Source organism: Oxyura jamaicensis, chromosome 22 (assembly GCF_011077185.1).
Source record: "Oxyura jamaicensis isolate SHBP4307 breed ruddy duck chromosome 22, BPBGC_Ojam_1.0, whole genome shotgun sequence".
Taxonomy (NCBI): Eukaryota; Metazoa; Chordata; class Aves; order Anseriformes; family Anatidae; genus Oxyura; species Oxyura jamaicensis.
Window position 1 is genome coordinate 3415697 of NC_048914.1, and position 17598 is coordinate 3433294.

At 61.6% G+C, this 17598-nt stretch overlaps 1 protein-coding gene and 1 long non-coding RNA gene across 5 annotated transcripts in view; one reads left to right on the forward strand and one right to left on the reverse strand.

Annotated features, from left to right (window-relative positions):
• Positions 1 to 17294, forward strand: part of PEBP4 (phosphatidylethanolamine binding protein 4) — a 63289-nt gene extending 45995 nt beyond the window's left edge. For all 4 annotated transcript variants that reach the window (XM_035345182.1, XM_035345183.1, XM_035345184.1 and 1 more), the window contains 3 exons: positions 9663 to 9708; positions 10781 to 10897; positions 16958 to 17294. In XM_035345182.1, the coding sequence (XP_035201073.1) occupies positions 9663 to 9708; positions 10781 to 10897; positions 16958 to 17049 (255 nt within the window). In that variant the 3' untranslated portion in view covers positions 17050 to 17294. The remainder of the gene's footprint in view (positions 1 to 9662; positions 9709 to 10780; positions 10898 to 16957) is intronic.
• On the reverse strand, positions 5770 to 8686 carry LOC118177468. The gene is made up of 2 exons (XR_004755808.1): positions 7932 to 8686; positions 5770 to 6337 (listed from the first exon to the last, which is right to left on the reverse strand). It is a non-coding gene; the product is annotated as an uncharacterized LOC118177468 (long non-coding RNA).
• Positions 17295 to 17598: the final 304 nt, after the last annotated feature.

Below are 17598 nucleotides of genomic sequence, written 5' to 3' on the forward strand. Positions count from 1 at the left end.
CTGCACCCCGCGGGTGCCATCCCAAGCAGAAGGGATACACAGCTGATTTCCCTTCTGCTGCCAAGCCCTCGGGTGTTGATCCCTTTGTAAACCACCATATTTCATCAAATGCCCCAAAACAGCAGCAAGAAATGCCCCTGGCTAAGCACAGCCCCCTGGCCCATCACGGCAGCACCTCACTACGTTTAGGGACGGTGACACCAGGACACGGGCACGGCGGTGCTGTGGGGATGGGGCTGGGACGGGGCACCCAGCGGCACGGGGAGGTGCTTCGGTGGCAGCCCTGACACCAGTTTAGTGACTGAGCACGCTGAGCGAGCGCTTCTGCACCTATAAAATGTGGTTACTGACACCCACCCACTTCTTGAGCATGCTTCGGGATGAATGGATGGAAAATACTATAGGAGAACCAAGGGTTGCTATTTACGACGGAGTTTCGCTTGGCACAGCGGCTTCACCCGGTGCAAAGAGATCTCAGTGGAAGGGATGCTCTGGCCAACACAGCCATCCTCTGCAGGATTGAGCTCCAGGCTCCCCATCATGCCCTGTTTAGGGTGCCAAGGGTCATCCCATCAAAGGGATGTGCCAAAGGTCCCCCCACAAAGGGATGTGCCGAGGGTCCCCTCAGGACGCCTCCCCAAACCTCCCCAGCCACCTCGCCGCCGAGTCCACGCCCTCCGGCTCGGGGTTTTTCCCCCTTTCTCTCCCTTTTCCAACAGCTTCCCTGGCTCTCTTAGTCACGAAGGTGAGGCGCTGACGGAGACACAGACATCAAAAACAAGAGGTGATGAAACGCCGGGAATAATTAAGTTGCACTAAATCACCGGGCGCAGGTGGCATGCTGCCAGCGCGCTGGGGAAACTGGAGCACGAACAGCAGAGTTATTATTAATAATCACCAGTGCCGTCGTGAACAACAAACCTATTTTGTACCTCTCTGTACCAAAGGAGTGGGAAGCACGCAGCCGGGACGGGGGAGGAAGGTCGCTGGCTGGGGGTAGAGCAGGGGACAGGACCCCCCCACACCTCATCCCTGCTTGGTTCCAGTGGCACCGGGCTTCTTAAAGCTTTGCACGGGGGGAAAGGGGCTTGGCTTGGGGCTGGAAGCAGCGCTGGGGCTCCTTGAGGATGCTCCATCCCACAGCAGCATCCTTCTACTGCTCTGAGGTCCCCAAAATCAGATTTGGGGACGGGATGAGCTCAGCCAGGCTCCCCAACACCTTACCCAGGTGCTTTCTATTTGCTGGGACCCAGCTGCTGCCCCAAGTGAGAGCTGGCCACCAGCTGAGGCTGGACCCATTGGGTCCCAACTCCTCACTGCTTCAGCTGGGTTGGCACCACCTTGGTGTGGCCACATTTTGGGGGAGAAGTCGTTGTTTTCCTCATTTTGCGCACTGGGCGCGGGCATGAATTCAGCAGAGATTGAGACCATGGGAACCCCGCTGCGGGTGGAGACAGGGGGGTCAGCACCTTCCTCCATCCTTCATCCATGGAGCAGCCCCCACGGAGCTCCGGGTCCATCCATGGGCCACCATCCATCCCTGTGCCGCCTGCAGCCCCGAGCCCGAGCAAGTCCGCTCCCGCTGCGCATCCCGGCGCCTTGCGCAAGGGCGGCTTTATCCGCCTGCCATCGGGGCCCGTCCTCGCTGCAAGAGGAGCTGCCTGTTCCCGCTGCGTGGGTGGGTGAGCCCGCTCGCCCCGGGCCGGGCATTGCACAGCCCCTGCTCCTCCGCCTGGCCCTGCTCGCAGCCTGTTTGCAGGCTGCAATTCCTCGCCGTGCACCGTCCTGATCTCGGCTGATAGCGGGGCAGCGCGCAGCCCTGGGTTTGCAGGGGGTTGGGATGCGTTTTCCCTGCATCCTGCTGGGCTTTCACCCTTCGCATCTCTTGGGGGAAGCGTGCTTTGCTGCTCTGCAACCTCTGTTCCCCTCTGGGTCTGCCCTGGGTTTGTAAGACCCCCAGCACCACCACTGCATCTCCCAGTACCACCGAGGAGAGAAACGAGACCTTAGCGCAAAGCCCCCGCTGCACCGATGGCTGTGTGTTACGAGGCAGGGGAAGGCTCGATTTAGGGTCAGCTCATGCTCCTTTTGAGCCCTGGCAGGCTCTTCGTAGGGTTTAGATCTGGTTGGGAACACGGTGGGACTCAGCTCTCGCCGCCGTTCCCACCTGCCCGCGTTTCGTCAGGGCGCCCAGCCCCTGGCCAAAATCCTCCCTGCCGGGGGGAAACCGACCCGTGTCGAAATTTCTCTGAGCTGTAAATCTCCAGCGGTTGTAAAACCTCTAAGCCTCTGTCTGCAACGTGGCAGGTAAACCTTTAATTCCCTGACAATGCCGAGCTAACTCCCAGTTAAATCCTTAATTCCTGCACACCGTAGCCCCGCGAATTCGGCGCTTGGCAGCCGGGAGCGAGCAGCTCTTGCCGTGGCCTTGCACATGGGATGCAGCATCGGTGCATTTCGTGGGGCCTGGGCACGTGCTGGGGTCCTGAGCTCCCTGACACATCTCTGGGTGAAGCAGAACAAGCCCGGGGGCCCAGCAAACCCGAGTCAGACTCGGGTGCTTTTATTTAGCAGCCGAGCAGGTGGCAGCGAGGGGCAGAGAGCGGCCACGGGGCCGCCGAGCGAGCCGCCGGGTTTCGGGGCTCAGCAGCACGGTGATGACAGAGCTGGAGATTGCTCCACGTGTTGTACAACGCGGGTCCCAGCCGCCGGGAGAACGCTTTCCCAACCTGGCGAAACCTGTACGGAAAGACCACCCTTTCTTGGGCAACTTTCCTGACTCAAGATCCCACCCTGAGTCTCCTGGAGACGGAGCTCTGCTGCCTCTTGCGACACATCCCCATCCAAACTGGTTTCCCCACAAATCCCTCTTCCAGGGATTTATTTTTTATTATTTCATTTATTTATTTATTTATTTTGCTCAGGGTGGTGTGCACCACCCTGCCTTTCCTTGGCATCACGCAGAGATTAACCAAAACCATGTGTTTTATAGGAAAGACTTTCCCTGAGCAGCTTCTCCGGGCTGGGGGACCGGGACGAAGCCCCGCTGAGATGCCGCAGCACCAGGGGATGCCCGACGTCCCCCTCCATCAGCAACCCCAATCCTTTCCAACGGGGCCAGAACCCCATCCAGGCTGGTTGAAGGGGCCATCAAGAGCTTTCCCCGTGCCGGCAGCTGTAGGGTTACGGGCGCCTTCCCCGCGGGCTGCAGCCCCATCTGCACGGCTGCCGTTTCACAACGCGGGGCTGGGGTTTTACTACGAGTTTCAGACAATGAAGGTGTGTCTGCGCTCGGTGCCTGGCTTGCCCATGGTGTAGGCGTCGGGTTCAGCGCCGTCTTGTCAACACTTGAATATGTTGAGCATCACTCACGGGGCATTCTGTAAGAAAGCTATTAAGTTAATTACCCGGGCTCGCTCGGTGTGTGTGCGTGCGCACCTCGGCTGTAAAAAAATTTGGCTTTCTTCGTTGCAAGACGCTTCTGATGCAAGGCACGGGGTGATGACATCTCGTCTGTGCCGTAACTGATACAGCTGCGAGCGCGGGGGCTCGGAGCCAGCGGCAGGGCTCCGACCCAGGCTGCTCACCCCAAACACCCGGACCCGATTCGACGCCCCTCGTATGGGCTGGGGGCTGGCCCCCCAACCTTTCCTCTCCCTCGGTCCCTCTTGACAAACAGCCACGGGGAGACTCGCCCCCGATTTCCCCCCAGATCTCCAGCGTGGGTTTTGGGGAGGAGCAGGGGGTTTTGCCCAAATTGCCCCCGGCGCTCGCACGCGCCCCAGGTGGGGCGGCCGGGCCCCCTCCTTCCGCGCCCCGCGTGTGCCCCGAGCGCCCCGTGGGATCCGGGATCCGGGATCCGGTGGACTTTTATGGAAAAAAGGGAAGTCCGTGGCACCGGAGCAGCTTGGCAGCCTTGCTGCAGCCGGATAACCGCAGCACGTTTAACCCCTCGTCCTCAGGACGCGGCAGCCCCGATGATGCTATCGGGGGTCCCACATCCCCGGATCCCATCATCCCGACCCCAGGGCCCACAGGATGCTCGGCAGCAGAAATGACTGGAAAAACGTCTGCCTGGCTTTTTCTCATCACCTAAATCAACCCGGAGAGCTCGTTGCCATCCCAGAGCTCTCCTCCTTCAAGGATCCCCCCCCCTCCCTGCAAAAATCTGAAACAACAAGCAGGGAGGGAAGCGCTCCAAATTGAGACGTTTCCTGTCCAAATTCGCCACGTCCCGGGAGGGGGGGGGGGGACCGTGCCGGACTCTCCTCCTGCAGGCTGCCAAATCTCTGCTGTCAGGAAGCGGCTGCGAGGCCGAGCCCGCGGCACCCGGATGCGCCGCCGGGGCCGAAGCCGCTCGCTCCTGGGTTTTCGTCACCAGCTGCGAAGGGGGAGAGTTTTTGACCAGCGGAAGGGGAAGGGAAAAAGAAAAAAAAAAGAGACAGAAAGAAAGAAAGAAAAAGTAAAACCCCAGCCCCACGCTCCTTCCCCCGCGCTCCCATCAGATTAGGGATGCCGAAATAGCCAAGTTGGCCCAGAGCGGTTGCAGGGCTGGCACGCGCGGGCTTTGATCCGCCCCCGTGCATGGGAAGGTGCCGGGCTGGGGATCAGACAGCCGGGGCAGGAGGAATTTGCAGGGGAGGTTTTTTGGGGCACGCGGGGCCGCGCTCGCCCCCTGCCCCGGGGGCAGCATCCCCGGAGCGTGGCGCCTCCAAAGGCAGCGCCGGGAGTTGTGGTCGTGCCAGCGTCACCCCTAAAATTCGGGTCCCCTCGTGCCCAAAAGGAATTTTTGTGCCTCCCGAGCGCCTGTGCGGGTGGAGGAGCGTGACACACGTGGGGCATGGAGGCACACGTGCCCACAGACGTGCTCAGTGCTGTTGACTGCTGCTTGGATGGTGGCTGGGAACGTGCTGGCGCTTTGCAAAGCCCGATGTAAATACCTCCCCATCCCCACGGGCTGCGGCGGCCCCCGCGGGTGCATCCTCCATCCATCCCGCCCCAGGGCAGGGTGTCGGTGCTGGCTCTGCTCTGCTGCACTCAGACCCAGGCTCCGGTCCTTTAAATGCCTGAATTAGGCAAAATTTGGTGTTTCTCCAAGAATCCTCCGGAAATCTGCTGCTGGAAAAGCAAGCTAATCTTAAAGCTACACGCATGCAGGGAGCACAAGTTTTCCACTCCTGAGAACAGCAGAGGATTGGGATGGAAAAGACCTTTCCAGCTCTCCCCAGCCCTTTTTTTTCTGGCCAGTTCGAGGTTTTTCCCTGCTTTGAAATCTTGGGGGCTTTACTCTTGGCTCTTATATCTCTCCATCCTCACCACAGCACAAATTCCCCTGGAGTTTGGCAGCGCTTTGACAACGCCCCGGCCCTCCCAAGAGCCCTGTGGAGCATCGCAGGTGTGCAGCCCCCAGAAAATGGGTGTTGCAAGCGGTGTGGGGGCAAAACCCACCCAAGCTCCCCCCCCCGTTGGTCACCCTGCACCCTAAGGGGCAGCCAGGCCGGTGGGTCAGGGTGCCGGCTCCCCCAGGAGCTCGCTGGTAATTGCAACACCCAGAGACAAAGCCCGGGCAGATGCGAGCTGGGGTTGCTACCAACACGGTCTTGTTATTGGTGATGGCTTCCATCATTTTTTATCCTGCTTTACACCCAGCTTGGGGGGGTTGTGACAGCGCGCGGGGTCCTTTGGGTGCCCGGTCCCGGCGTGCGCAGCCGCTGCCCGTGGGGAAAAGCCGGAGCAGGCTGCAATCGGAGCATCGGGGCTGCGCCTTCCTTAAGCTGATTTAAATCATCCTTTTATTCAGCTGGGGCAATTTTCTTGCTTAAGCGAACCCTGACACTTATCCGCCAGGGTCCCAGGGGAGAAGGCGCAGCGGGGAGGCTCTCGTGGTGCCGTGGCACAGCAGCAGCCTCCAGTCCCCCAGCCCATCGGCCCCGTACCCGCGTCCACCCACCCCGCCTCTGTAACAGCCCGGTGCTCTCACCCCCCTTCCTTTTTCGACAGAAATGTTTTGGCTGAAGTTTCAAAACCACCCGAGTGTCATCATTGCCTCCTCCCCGCTGGCGTGGACCCCTAACCTAGATAGCTAACGAAAGAGGCAGATAGGCAAATCGCGTGTGCCAGCAACGCCTAAGCCAGGCAGGTGTCGTCGCCGGCTGGAAATCCACCCAGCAGAGCCTCCCTCGCTTGGAACGGGGCGGCCTGGTGCTGGGAATCCTGTCCTGGTGCTGGGAATCCTGTCCCGGTGCTGGGATTTTTGTCCCTTGCCTTCCAGGAGGGAGGCACGCCGAGCCGAGCGGGTTGTTCAGGGCAGAGCTTCGTCTCTGCTGCTTTCGTGCTCCTAGATTAAAAAATTTTGCAAAGAGCCCAACACCGAGGTGATTTATGTTTATTTTGCTTACTTAATAACCCTATAGCATGTCCTTCCCTGGGGCATTAGGGTGTAACAGGCGAGCATTAATTTAAATTACAACCGTGCCTGATATTTATTTTTCAATATATTTTTATGGTGGCCTTCCCCATTTATAGCGATCGAGAAGAAAATAAAGCAGGGCCACGCCGAGCAGTAAACACCACCTAATGATCCCAAAAGCTATTGGGGTAAATTCTTGGGGGTGCTGACCCCACAGAGCCGCGGGGATGTTGTCTGGTGATGTGCCCCCTTGAAATGTCCCTCTAAGAAAATGTTGTGGCACGGAGCTGGGGTGAAAATGGATGGTTTTGGGGGCTTGTACTGCATCAAGCCAGCACGCCTGGTGGTTGTGCAGCACCAAACTGCCCAGATTTGGGGTTTCCTCGCCATCCTCGCCTTCGTGCGGCGAGGAGCAGCGGGTCCATCTCCTGCCCTCTGCACGCACGAAAAGCAAAGCGCCGGGGGCACGGTGGGATTTATGTGGAAACAACCAAAAATGTGAATGGGAGCTGGGCTGGGGAGCACTGAGGTCTGGGAGCAGTGGGAGCTCGCGGGGCTCTGCCCTTCTCCTTCATGGACATCCTCAATGGATGCGGGTTTCTCCTGTGCTGGCTGTCCTCCTCCATGCCCTCTGTCATAAAGCTCAGAGCAGGATGAGACCGAGCATTTCTGGGGGCTGGGATGAGAGCGATCCCACCCTGCTTGTGTCGGGGTCAGCAGGGATCGTGCACAAGGAAAAACCCCAAAAGGGGCAGGTTTCGGTGCAGGGTCGTGGTGAGATCCATCCACACCAGGCTTCGGTTATCACGCGTTTTCCACCGCTGCTCCCAAGCCTCTGGTCTGCTAGCAGGAGGCTGGATTCGCCACCCGGGTGGCTTTGCCCTCCCCTCGCTGCTCCCCCATGCTCCTGAGAGCCAATTCATCAATCCCGACCTCGTTAGGAAGATCACAGGAAGGCAGAATAACAAATCTGGGCTCCTGGCTGTGCCGGCTTTGAAGCCGCCGTGTCCCCCGCGAGTGAGCAGCGCAGGAGGCGCCCTGCTTGTTTGGGGATTAACTTCCCCACTTGGCTAATTGTCGGTTAATGAGAGCAGCACAGCCGGCACCCCCGCGGGACGTGCCCCCCCCCCCGGCACCCAGCCGAGCCCCTCACCCCCGCCCCGGTGTCCCCAAGGTCCCCAAGGTCCCCGGGGTGCGCTCCAGGGCAGCTGGGAGCGCCCCAACCCCGCTCTGCTGCTCAGCCCCGGGTCCCATCCGTCCCATCCCAGCCCCGCTCTGCTGCTCAGCCCCGGGTCCCATCCGTCATCTGTTTGTGCTGGTCCCCTGCCAGCGATTGTGCCGATTCCCACACCCACTTTCCATAACCCTCCGTCCTCGCCCGGGCGAATCGCTGGCGCGCTCGCCACCCAGCCCTTTCCCCTCCTCTCCGATGGGATCAGACACGTTCGGGAGAGGGGGAAGAAAGGGAATGTATTAAAAAAAAAAAAAAAAAAGATCAAGAGGAAAACAAAATGTGACTCACTGCCTCCTTAATTTGTATTTATTTATCCCCTCCGCCCTGCGCTTCGGCGTGCAGCAGGCAGCACCGAGGGCCGGCCCGGGGAGGCTCGGCGCTTCGCCTCCAAGGGAGCTGGGAACGGGGGGAAGCATTTTCACCACCCTATTGAGCAAGGAAAAGGGGCCGGAGGGGAGCTGCTGGCACAGAAATTCTGTGGCACCGATTTTTGAGGCTGTCCGTGCGGGGCAGGCTTCCCAGAGCAGCTCAGCACCGCACAGCGCGGGCAGGAGAGTGGAAATATCTCTGTCCTCGGCGGGGGGAAAGAGAGAAAGAAAAAGCTCAAATGGTGTCATTAGGAACTGCTAATGCTCTCATAAAAGGGCATTAATAAAGCCGGCAGCTCAGCAGCATCCATCAGCTCGGCTCGTGGCGGGGATCTTCGGCGGGGAGGCTTCGCGGCGACCCCGCCAGCCTCTCCTGCGGCTCAGGGCAGCCCCCTGCCAACGTGCCCCCTTGCCTCTAAAATAGCTGTTTACTGTATAAATATATATATATATATAAAGGCAGGGTTTACAGTGCTTGTCCCTACTTTCTCCCGCCCGCCCTCTTCCTGTTCTCTCCTCTTAAAAGGAGCTTTATCCTTTGACTCTCCCACCCCCGGGGCTAGCGAGAACCCACTGCGTCTCGGGGCGAGCAGGAACCCACATCAGCAGGCAGGGAAACAGGGAGGAGGAGGCCCGGCCTCACCCGATAAGCCCTCGGCAAAGCCAGGAATAGCAGCGAGGTCCCCGCACGGGAGCAGCCCTACCCGGCACAGAACAACCCTCAGCCTTTGCCTTTGAAGAAGAGGGGGGAGCTGGCGACGTGCCCGGCTCGGTTTTGGGGCGCGTTGCACGGGTTTTGGGGAGCTCGCATGTTTGGGAAGGGAGAGAGGCCGGAGGAGCCCCGTGCACGCCCTGTGTGCTTCTCTCCCAAGGGACCCAGGCACCCAAAATCGTCGTCAGCATCGCTGCCGGGGGGATATTTTCAGCTCTGGCTGCCGAGATGCCGAGCGAGGGCCGGGGACCGAGCGGGTTTGGCTTCCAGGTGAACCCTTCGCCGTGCCACACGCAGCTCGGCCGCCCCGCAGCAGGGACTCAGTGAAAAGCGGCCGTGGAGAAGGGCAGAGCTTTGATCCCAAAACGCCGGGGAGCCCAGCCATGTTCCCCACGTGCACTTTTGCTTGCAGTTATCTGATGCATCTTTTTTATTATTATTATTATTATTATTATTTTATTTTTTCTTCTGGGTAACAACTCCCAGGGCAGGTTGGGACGGAGGAGCCCTGGCAGCGGCGTGTGTGTGGGCAGGACTGGAATAACGGGTGCAGTCAGACGAAGATTTACGAGCGCTGGCAGCGGCGCTGGGAGGTGGGGGCCAGCTGGGAATAGCAGTGGGTGCAGCAGGTCAGGGGTGAGGCGGCTCAGCAGGGGCAGGATGCGGCCGACGCGGCTCCCTTCCCATTAACCCGGTCCCCTCAGCCACTCTGCATCGCCCCCCTCCCCAAACAACCTTCCCCTCGCACCCCGTCGAGGATGCTCGATAGGAGAGGTTCGCTTGCTGATGGGCTTTGTGAGCAAAACGCTTGAAATTTCCCCAAATAAAGCCCTGGGATGAGGCAGGTGTAGCCAGGGGGGGTGCAGAAGGGCTTCGTCCCCCCACGTCCTCCTCCTGGGGGGTCGGTAGCACCTCACCTCCCTCCTCCTGTCGTTCCAGGGCACGGACCTGAGGACGGGGGACCTCAAAGGGCGCGTGCTGACGGGTGAGTGGGATGGGGTCTGCCGTCACCTGGGGTGGGCACAGCCAGGGGGACACGCCGGTGCCATCCCCGCTCTCCTGGGAATGGTTTGGATAAGCCGAGGAGCTGCAGGTGCTGGGCACCACTCGCCGTGGGATTTGGGGCAGCGATGGAGAGCCCCAGAGGATGGAGAGCATCTCATGGTGGTGACGGGGGAGAGCTTCGCCTTCCCACCAAGCCACAAGAGGTGGTGGCATTGCTGTCCCAGAGGGGACAGGCACAGGCACAAGGCACAGACACGAGGGGGCCTGCAGAGCGCAGCCGAGCCGTGGTTAGCTGGGGGCTGGCTGAAACAGGAGCCACCTCTTCAGGGTTGTTTTTTTTTTTTTTTTAGAGGCAAAAGTGGTTAAAAAACTCCCCAGCTGCTGGAAGAGCTCCAACCCAGTGCAAAAAAAAAAAAAGTAAAATAAAAAGGTGGGGGACAATCAAAAAGAAAAACCCCAGATAAAAGCAGGTGAATCCCAACATCTGTGATGTTGCACGAACAAAGACTTTGGGTTCAAGACGGGCCAGATGCAGCGATGCAGCTCACACCCCAACGGACCCCATCCCCATGTGGGGAGAGGGGCCAGGAGGAGCTCAGCCTCTTGTCCACCCTCATCACATCTTCCGTGTGCCTTCAACCTCTGATCCAACGGAGAGGACACCCAAGTGCCACCTCCACATCTGGGCAGCTGTGCACGCTCTGGCTCCCATGTGGGACGCGTTAGGGGTTGTGAAGGGGACTTGCCCCTATCCAAAGCAAGCAGATAACCCCAAACTCCCTCACCTCGACCCCAGGAGCATCCTCCTACAGCCAAAACTTGCCGTGGGAGGACTTCAAGAGCCGGCCATGCCCCATTGAGCTGACGTGGGGCTGGCCACCACCCCGATCCCCCAGCCCCAAGGGGCAAAGATGAGCTCTCCCCCCAGCCCGTGATGGGACACCTGGGGTGGGTGCTGGTCACACTGGGGTTTGGGGGGGGGGTTCCCAGCCTTGAAGGGGGTGGTGGTCCAGTTCGACACCAAGCTTATCCGTTTGCTTTTGCGTCCCCAGACTACGTGCGCCCCACGCCCCCGCCTCGCAGCGGGTACCACCGCTACCAGCTCCGCCTGTACGAGCAGCCAGCCGGCCAGCACATCGCCCTGGGCCCCGAGGAGCTGCTCTCACTGGGTAAGGAGCAAACCATGTCCCCAGGGTCCCTGCTTCGGGTACTGCCCTCAGGATTTTTGTCCCTAATGCCGTGTGCTTGAGTGCGCCCAAGGTGCTGGGGATGCTCGTGTTCGGTGCGCTCTTAGAGGGACGAGGCTGGGGTGGGATGTCCTTGGGGGGTGGCAGGAATGCTTGGCAAGGCAGCTGGAAATCACCTGGCTAGCGGGATCGGAAGCAGGGGGAGGTCTTGGCAGCTGTGAAATCGGGGCGCGTCCTCGCCGGCACATCCCCGAGCTGCTGGAGTTTCGTCACCGCCGGAGCGCACAGATAGGGATCAGAACCGGAGAGGTTTAGCAAGGGATTGCTCAAAGGGCCCTGACACAACGCCTGCCAACTCCCAGCTGCTGCGGAGCAAGGACACGTCCCGAAATGGTGCACGGCGAGGATGGGGACAAGGGGGTAAAAGAGGCCATTCCTGTGCCTTGGGACATGGTGGTGCCACTTCTTCCACTGCTTCACCCTACAGCTTGGGGTGCCCGACATGGGCACAGAGCCGTGCTGCAAACCACAACCCAGCAGCTCCTTCCCCAAAATGCACGAGCACAGCCATCACTCGAGCACGGGGCACTGCGGCTCACAGGGGCCCCACAAGAGAAATGTCAGAACTTTCCCACCCTGGACCACTCGAGCCGCTCCATAGGCAGGGCCAGCCTGGCGCACCCCTGCGCTGCCTTAAGCAGGTCCTGGAGGAGACCCCAAAAATCCGCCTGGTGTGGGGCCACGTCTAGCGCAGGCTGCTGCTTCCTACGGTCATTTCTGCCCCTCATTTCATTTTCCCGACTCATTAACTCTGCTCCTTAATGACATGCACTGAAGGCACCCCGTTGTTGGAGGAGCCCCGTTCACCCTGGCCACACACCCACGTCCCCACCACAGGGTGCCGGGGCCGGGGCACCCGTCAGTACACCAGAGGAGATTTGAGCTGCAGCACCCGGTGCGTGAGCGTCGCAGCTTGTCAGCCAGCTGCGGCTCTCTGCAGCCTGTCAGCTCAGCAGCTGGACGAAGGTTATCCTCATCCTCTTCGCTGCTGCGCCACCGGCTTGGCCAGTCCGGTGCGCTCAGCTGGGCCGACCCAACGCCCTCCAGGCAGCCCATCCTAGAGCCCGGGCACCCAAAGAGCAGGCCTGGAGTCCTAAAAAGGCCAGCACAGGACTGGGTTTTGGTGTCTCAAGGGTTTTAACTGCATCCGTCCCCAGGGATGTGGTGGAATGAACACTGATTTAGCCACCCGCGCACTGGCTCTCGCGCGGCGGCGTGGAGGCAGCACCTCGGGGAGAAGTGCAAGCACCCTTGGGTGCACGTGGAGATAAGGAGGGAGGGCCTGATCCTCGTGGGCTCAGCCAAGGTGCTCAGCAAGCTCCTCCACTGCTCTGCCTTGGTCCTCTCCATCGGTACCCGTGGTATGGGGTGCCCGGGTTCTCCTGGTGGGAGACGCTACCGGCACAGCTCGCAGCCTGGTTCTGGGCTTTCCAACTCACTCAGCCTTAGGGCAGCCCCTTTAGTCACTTTATTTGGGTCCTGAATCCCCTTTTGTCGCTTCATTTGGGTCCTGAGTCAGGTGGCAGTGCCACCTCCAGTGAAGATGGTGGCACCCATGGTCACCTCAGCACCAAACCAGGGACGGAGAGGTGTCCAAAACTGGCACACGGAGTGGGCGCAGCGAGCAGCACTGGCCCCTCCACCCTGCGGCCATCCTGCTCTGTCTGTCCGTCCCTGTCCCTCCGGAGGTTTGTCCCCAAGTAGAGCCCGCTCAGGGAGAAGGAGAAGCACCACGAGAGCACCCCCCTCGCCACCCACCTGGGGGAAATCTCCGTCCTTCACCCTCCACCACCGCCAGCATGGTGTGCGTTCGGAGAGGGCTCGGGGCGGCGATGGGACGCGCCCTTTGCTGGAGGCAGCAGCCGGGAGGGTGCTGGAGGCGCTCGGCAGAGGCACGGAGAGGCCGGAGCCTCCAGAAGAGGGCACTAAACCCTGACCTCCACGTGCAGCCTCCTGCTCCAGCCCAGCTGCGCGCTCCCCCGAGCCGTGGGAAATGGAGAAGCGAGGGGGAATCGGGAGCACTAAAAATAAACCGCTGCTCCTCCAGCCCTCCGGACGGCTTCGAAGCCAAGCGGCTCGTGGGGAGAACCGGGGGAAGCTCCGCAGCCCATGGGTGCAAAGGGTGTCGGGGCACACGGGTGGCTGTGCAGACGCCGGGATGGTCGGACAGACGGATGGAATAAAGCAGCTTGTTTCATCGGGAAAAGCACCCTGATCCTTCCCAAGTGTTCCCGATCGATCCCTCTTGCTGTGCAACCCCAGGCAAAGGGCTGAACCCTCCTGGAGCCTCATTTCCCCACCCGGAGCCTGATCCATTCCCAGGGAAGTCACTTTCCAGCCGTGCAACCACTGGGCACCAGCTCCGGTCCTGCTTGGGGGCACCAAAGGTGGCCCCGGCGCCCCGCCAGCAGCACGAGGTTTTCCTCCCCACACAGCGAGGAGCTCGCTCCACTTCCCCGCGGCGGGGGGGCCCCCCCCAAGCCCAAAGGTTTACAGCCGCCTTTGTATTTTCACGAGATGGGAGATAATAGCTTGTGGTCTGCAAAATGTCAGAGCCACTCATCAGATCCAGAGGCGTCGGCGCTCGCTTCGAGCTCTCAATCCAGCAGCTCAGCCCCGGCTGCCCGCTGCACGCCGCCTGAGGAAACTCCCTTCTGCGGGGGGAATTCAGCGTCCAGTGAGACCGAGAGAAGAAATCCAGCTGCAGAACGTGGCTCCAGAGCCAGCTTTTGGCCCTTTGCCTGGTTTTCCTGCTCCCTCCATCCCTGGCCAACAGCAGAGCACGCGCTGAGCCACGGAGCGCATTGCAGGGATCCCTTTCGCCCATGCGCATCCCGCGGGACGATGGAGACCCCTTCGTTTTCCACCCCTTTTCCTTCCCTTCTGGGACACGCTTAATTAGAGCGAGATCTCGAGGTTTAATTGCACCTGCTGGCCGGGGGCCGTGGCTCCCTCTGCTTCCACCAACCTCTTCCGAGAGGTGCGCAGGCGGCCGGGCCGTGCGGCTTCCCGCTTCCCTGCCGGGCCGCTGCAGCGTGCCAGCTTTTATTTGGGGTTTCTCGGCATTTCCAGGCCCTGCAGCAGTTCTCAGGCCCTCATTAGCGGCCCGGCGCTGTCAGCAGAGAAACACCTGAAGCCCCAGAGCCGGCTTTGCCTGGGGCACAAACTCCTTTTGCCGGGCACAGCCATGCTGTGCCGTGGTGCCAGCTGCCCACCGGTCCCGGTGCGCACGGGGCGAAGCTCCCCAGCACCCCAAAACCTCCTCCTGCCCCAGGGGGACCTTTGGCAAGGCAGGTGCACCAAAGACACGTGTTTGACGGTGATTTGTCACCTCCACTGTGTCCCTGCTGAATTATTTGGGGATGGGGACCAGGGGGGACCCCATCTGGCTGCCCCCCCTTGCTTAATTTTGGGGCCACGGCTTCGTTTCGGGGCCACGGCACTGACTCATGAGCCGACCTCGTGCACCTCCGATCCGCCCGGCTGGAAAATCGGGTCGGGCCGGGCGCTGGCGGGGAGAAGGAGCCGTCGGGCACGTCCCCAGTGAGGAAAGCAAGAGGCCACGCCATGCACCGGGATGCCGGCACCGCGGGGAGCTCGGAAATCACCGGGGCTTGGGGTCAGGGCTGGAAAACGAGGAGGGAGCAACCTGAGGATGAGGAGGAGGAGGAGGAGCGTCTGGCCCTGGCTGAAGCCGCCGGGTGTTGGTTCATGGTGAAGAAGCAGCCAGCAGCCTCCCGCCCACCTCCGCAGGGACATCATTAATTTTTGGCAGCGTTAATCTCTCGGGGAGAGCGGCCCCGCTGACGAGGCTGAGAAATTATGGCCCCAAAGTGCCCGAGGCCGAGCACCCAGCATGTTCTGGGGTGCAGAGGAGCAGGGGTGCCATAGAACTGCCCCATGCATCCGCCACCCATGGGGCCAGAGGGTCCCCGTGCCTCAGTTTCCCCACCCCAGGCACTGGGGTGTCCGCCGGGCGCTCCGCACTCCTCCTCCTCCGGCGAGCGCTGCGATAAGGGCAAAGCCCGATGATATAATCCTCCAGGAAATGAGCTTGAAAGTGGACCAAGCCACGGATGAAATGTCTTATTGTTTGGGCGGGGAGGGGATGGTGGCCCCGCGACCTCGGCCCCACGCTCGCCCCGCTGACTCATGGCTCCCAGTGCCGCCCGGACACTGGGACCAGTAGGAGCAGCGGTGCCCTTTGGGACGGGGACATCGCTCGGCGCCCTGTGTGTTGGGGTGCGATGGGATGCCTGATTTTGGGGTGCTGGGTTTGGGGATGGGGATTCGGGGCAGGGAGCCACCTGGGGAAGCCCCCAACACCTCTGCCCCTCGCTGGCTGGCTGCGTTTGGGGATTTCCTTGAGGACACCCCGGGAGGGATGGGCACAAGCGGTGCGAGCACAGGTAGGAAAGTAGGTCAGGAAAAACCCTCGTCCCGCGCGCCTCGCCGCCTGCAGCCCTGCAGAAACTCTGCCTGGTCCCAGCTGCTTTAATCCACACCCCTCAGGGGGGCTCGTAAGCATTAATTAAAGCCACCAGCCCCCCTGGGAGGGGGGAGCAGCCGTGTCTCTCTCTCGCCCTTGTCCCACTGGGCACCGACCGCGTTCCCGCTTGGGCTTTCCGAGGGCTTTGATATCCCGCAGATGAAAGGCGCCCGCTGGAGGTGGGGGCAGCGGGATCACCGCAGGGACCCCCCGAGAGACCCCGTCCCCTCACCCCGTGCTCACCGGGACCCCAGAGGTGCTTTTGGGGGGGGATTCAGGCACCGAAGTGAGAGGTTTCCCTCCTTTGGAAGGGTGCTGTTTGGGGATGGTGCACCCAGGCCTGACGGCCGTGCCGGGTCACATCTGGGCCCCCCACCCTGATGTGTCGCAGCATCTCCTCCTCACCAGCCTGCCAGGGTGCAGGATCAGGCCCGAGCACCCCGTGATTCCATCCTGGGTGCTGCAGCCACGTCCCCTTGCTGGTCCAGGAGGCTGCGGCACACAGGGTGGAGTAAAACAGAAAGGCAGAGCCCGGCGGGGGCTTTTTTTTGGCCGGAGGCTGACTCACGGTGTGGTGGGGGGCACGCGGAGGGGAGCCGGGCTCCACCAGCACCCCGTGGCCCTGAGCCATCGCCGCGGATGATGAAGCAGCCGGGGATTTGCTCAGCACTTTTTTTTTGCAAGAGCAAAAGTTGGGGGGGGGGGGGGGAAGGTTTGCTCCAGCCGGGGCTGCGATGTGAGGGTGGAGGAGCGCGACCAGTCTGCGCCGTGACATTAAAGAGCGGTGCCAGGAAGGGGAGAGGAGGGCGGGTTTCGGATAAACAACGGGGCTCTTCTCCTGCCGCAGCACCGCGGCCGTGTCCCCAAGTGAGGGGGGTCCCCGAGTGAGGTGGCATCACGAGCCCCCTCCGGTGCTGCTGTCCACAAGGGGCTGTGCACCCCTGCGAGCAGGAATCGAGGACGGAGGGGCTGTGGATTCCCACCCCCCCCCGGGCAGCAAAACTCAGGGTCAGGATGGGGAAAAAAAGAAGAGTTTCTCCGCTCCCAAGCCTTGAGGAGCAGCAGCAGCAGCTCGGCGCATGACAGCGAGGGGCCGGGGGATGTCCTGCTCTCTCCCCCACGAGGGCGGCCGGGGATTTCCAAGCACCCCGGGGTGGGCTTGGAGGAAGCGGTGGGAAGGTCTGCTCCAAAGGTCGGCAGGAAGCCAGCGGGGGCGGAGGAGGGGGGGAAGGACAAGAAGCATTTGCAGCCCCCTTCCTCCCCCACCCCCCCCCCCCCCCCCCCAACCCTCGGGGATGCTCGGGGCTGGGCTCCCCACCGGCTGCAGCACCCAAGGGTGCCCGGCGGGCGGTGGGGAGCAGCAGCCGCAGTTTGCAGGATGTGGTCGGGCCGAGCAGCAGCCGGCGCAGGGCACGCGGCGCGCGGCCCCGTCACCACATCTGCAGCCGGGAGCAGGATCCGGCCCTGCTCACCCCTCTCCCTCTCTCCGCCAGGTGCCTGGGCGATGGAGAGCTTTGTGGAGAGGTTTCAGCTCGGCTCCCCCGTGGCCTCGACGCAGTTCCTCACCAAGCACCACGAGGATTAGCAGGGGCGGAGGGCGGTGAGACCCTGGGAGCCCTGGGGTTGCTCCCAGCAGCTGCCCAAATTTCCACCGGCCTGGATTCACGAGCAGAAAGCCCAGCTCCCTCCTCCTCCAAAGCTGGGGGGGTCTCTTTCCCTCTGCTCCGCACCGGCGTGGGGTTTCTGGTGCACCCCGTGTGTGTCCCGGCTCACCCCGCTCTCAGCTCTGCTGCCTGTGGCTCATAAAATAAAAAATACGGATGGAGAGCACTGGGATGCTCCTTGCTGCCGTGGGGGGCATGGCACGGTGTGCCTCAGGGGGGGCAGGAGCTGGGCAAAACACGTGGCCGAATCCATCCCACGGGGTGCTTCCCACCCCTTATCCCTTCACCAACAGCATCTCCGTGCCCATCGTCGTTTTTGCCCTGCTGGCTTTCACAACCCGAGCACTCAGCCCAGGACCCCAGAGATTTGGGGGGCTTCCAGGAGGGCCACGTGTGCCCGGTGGCACCGTGGTGGCCCTGGGAGGCCACCGTGGGAGCCCCGGCCGGCTCCATCCCTGCCCTGCTGCGCT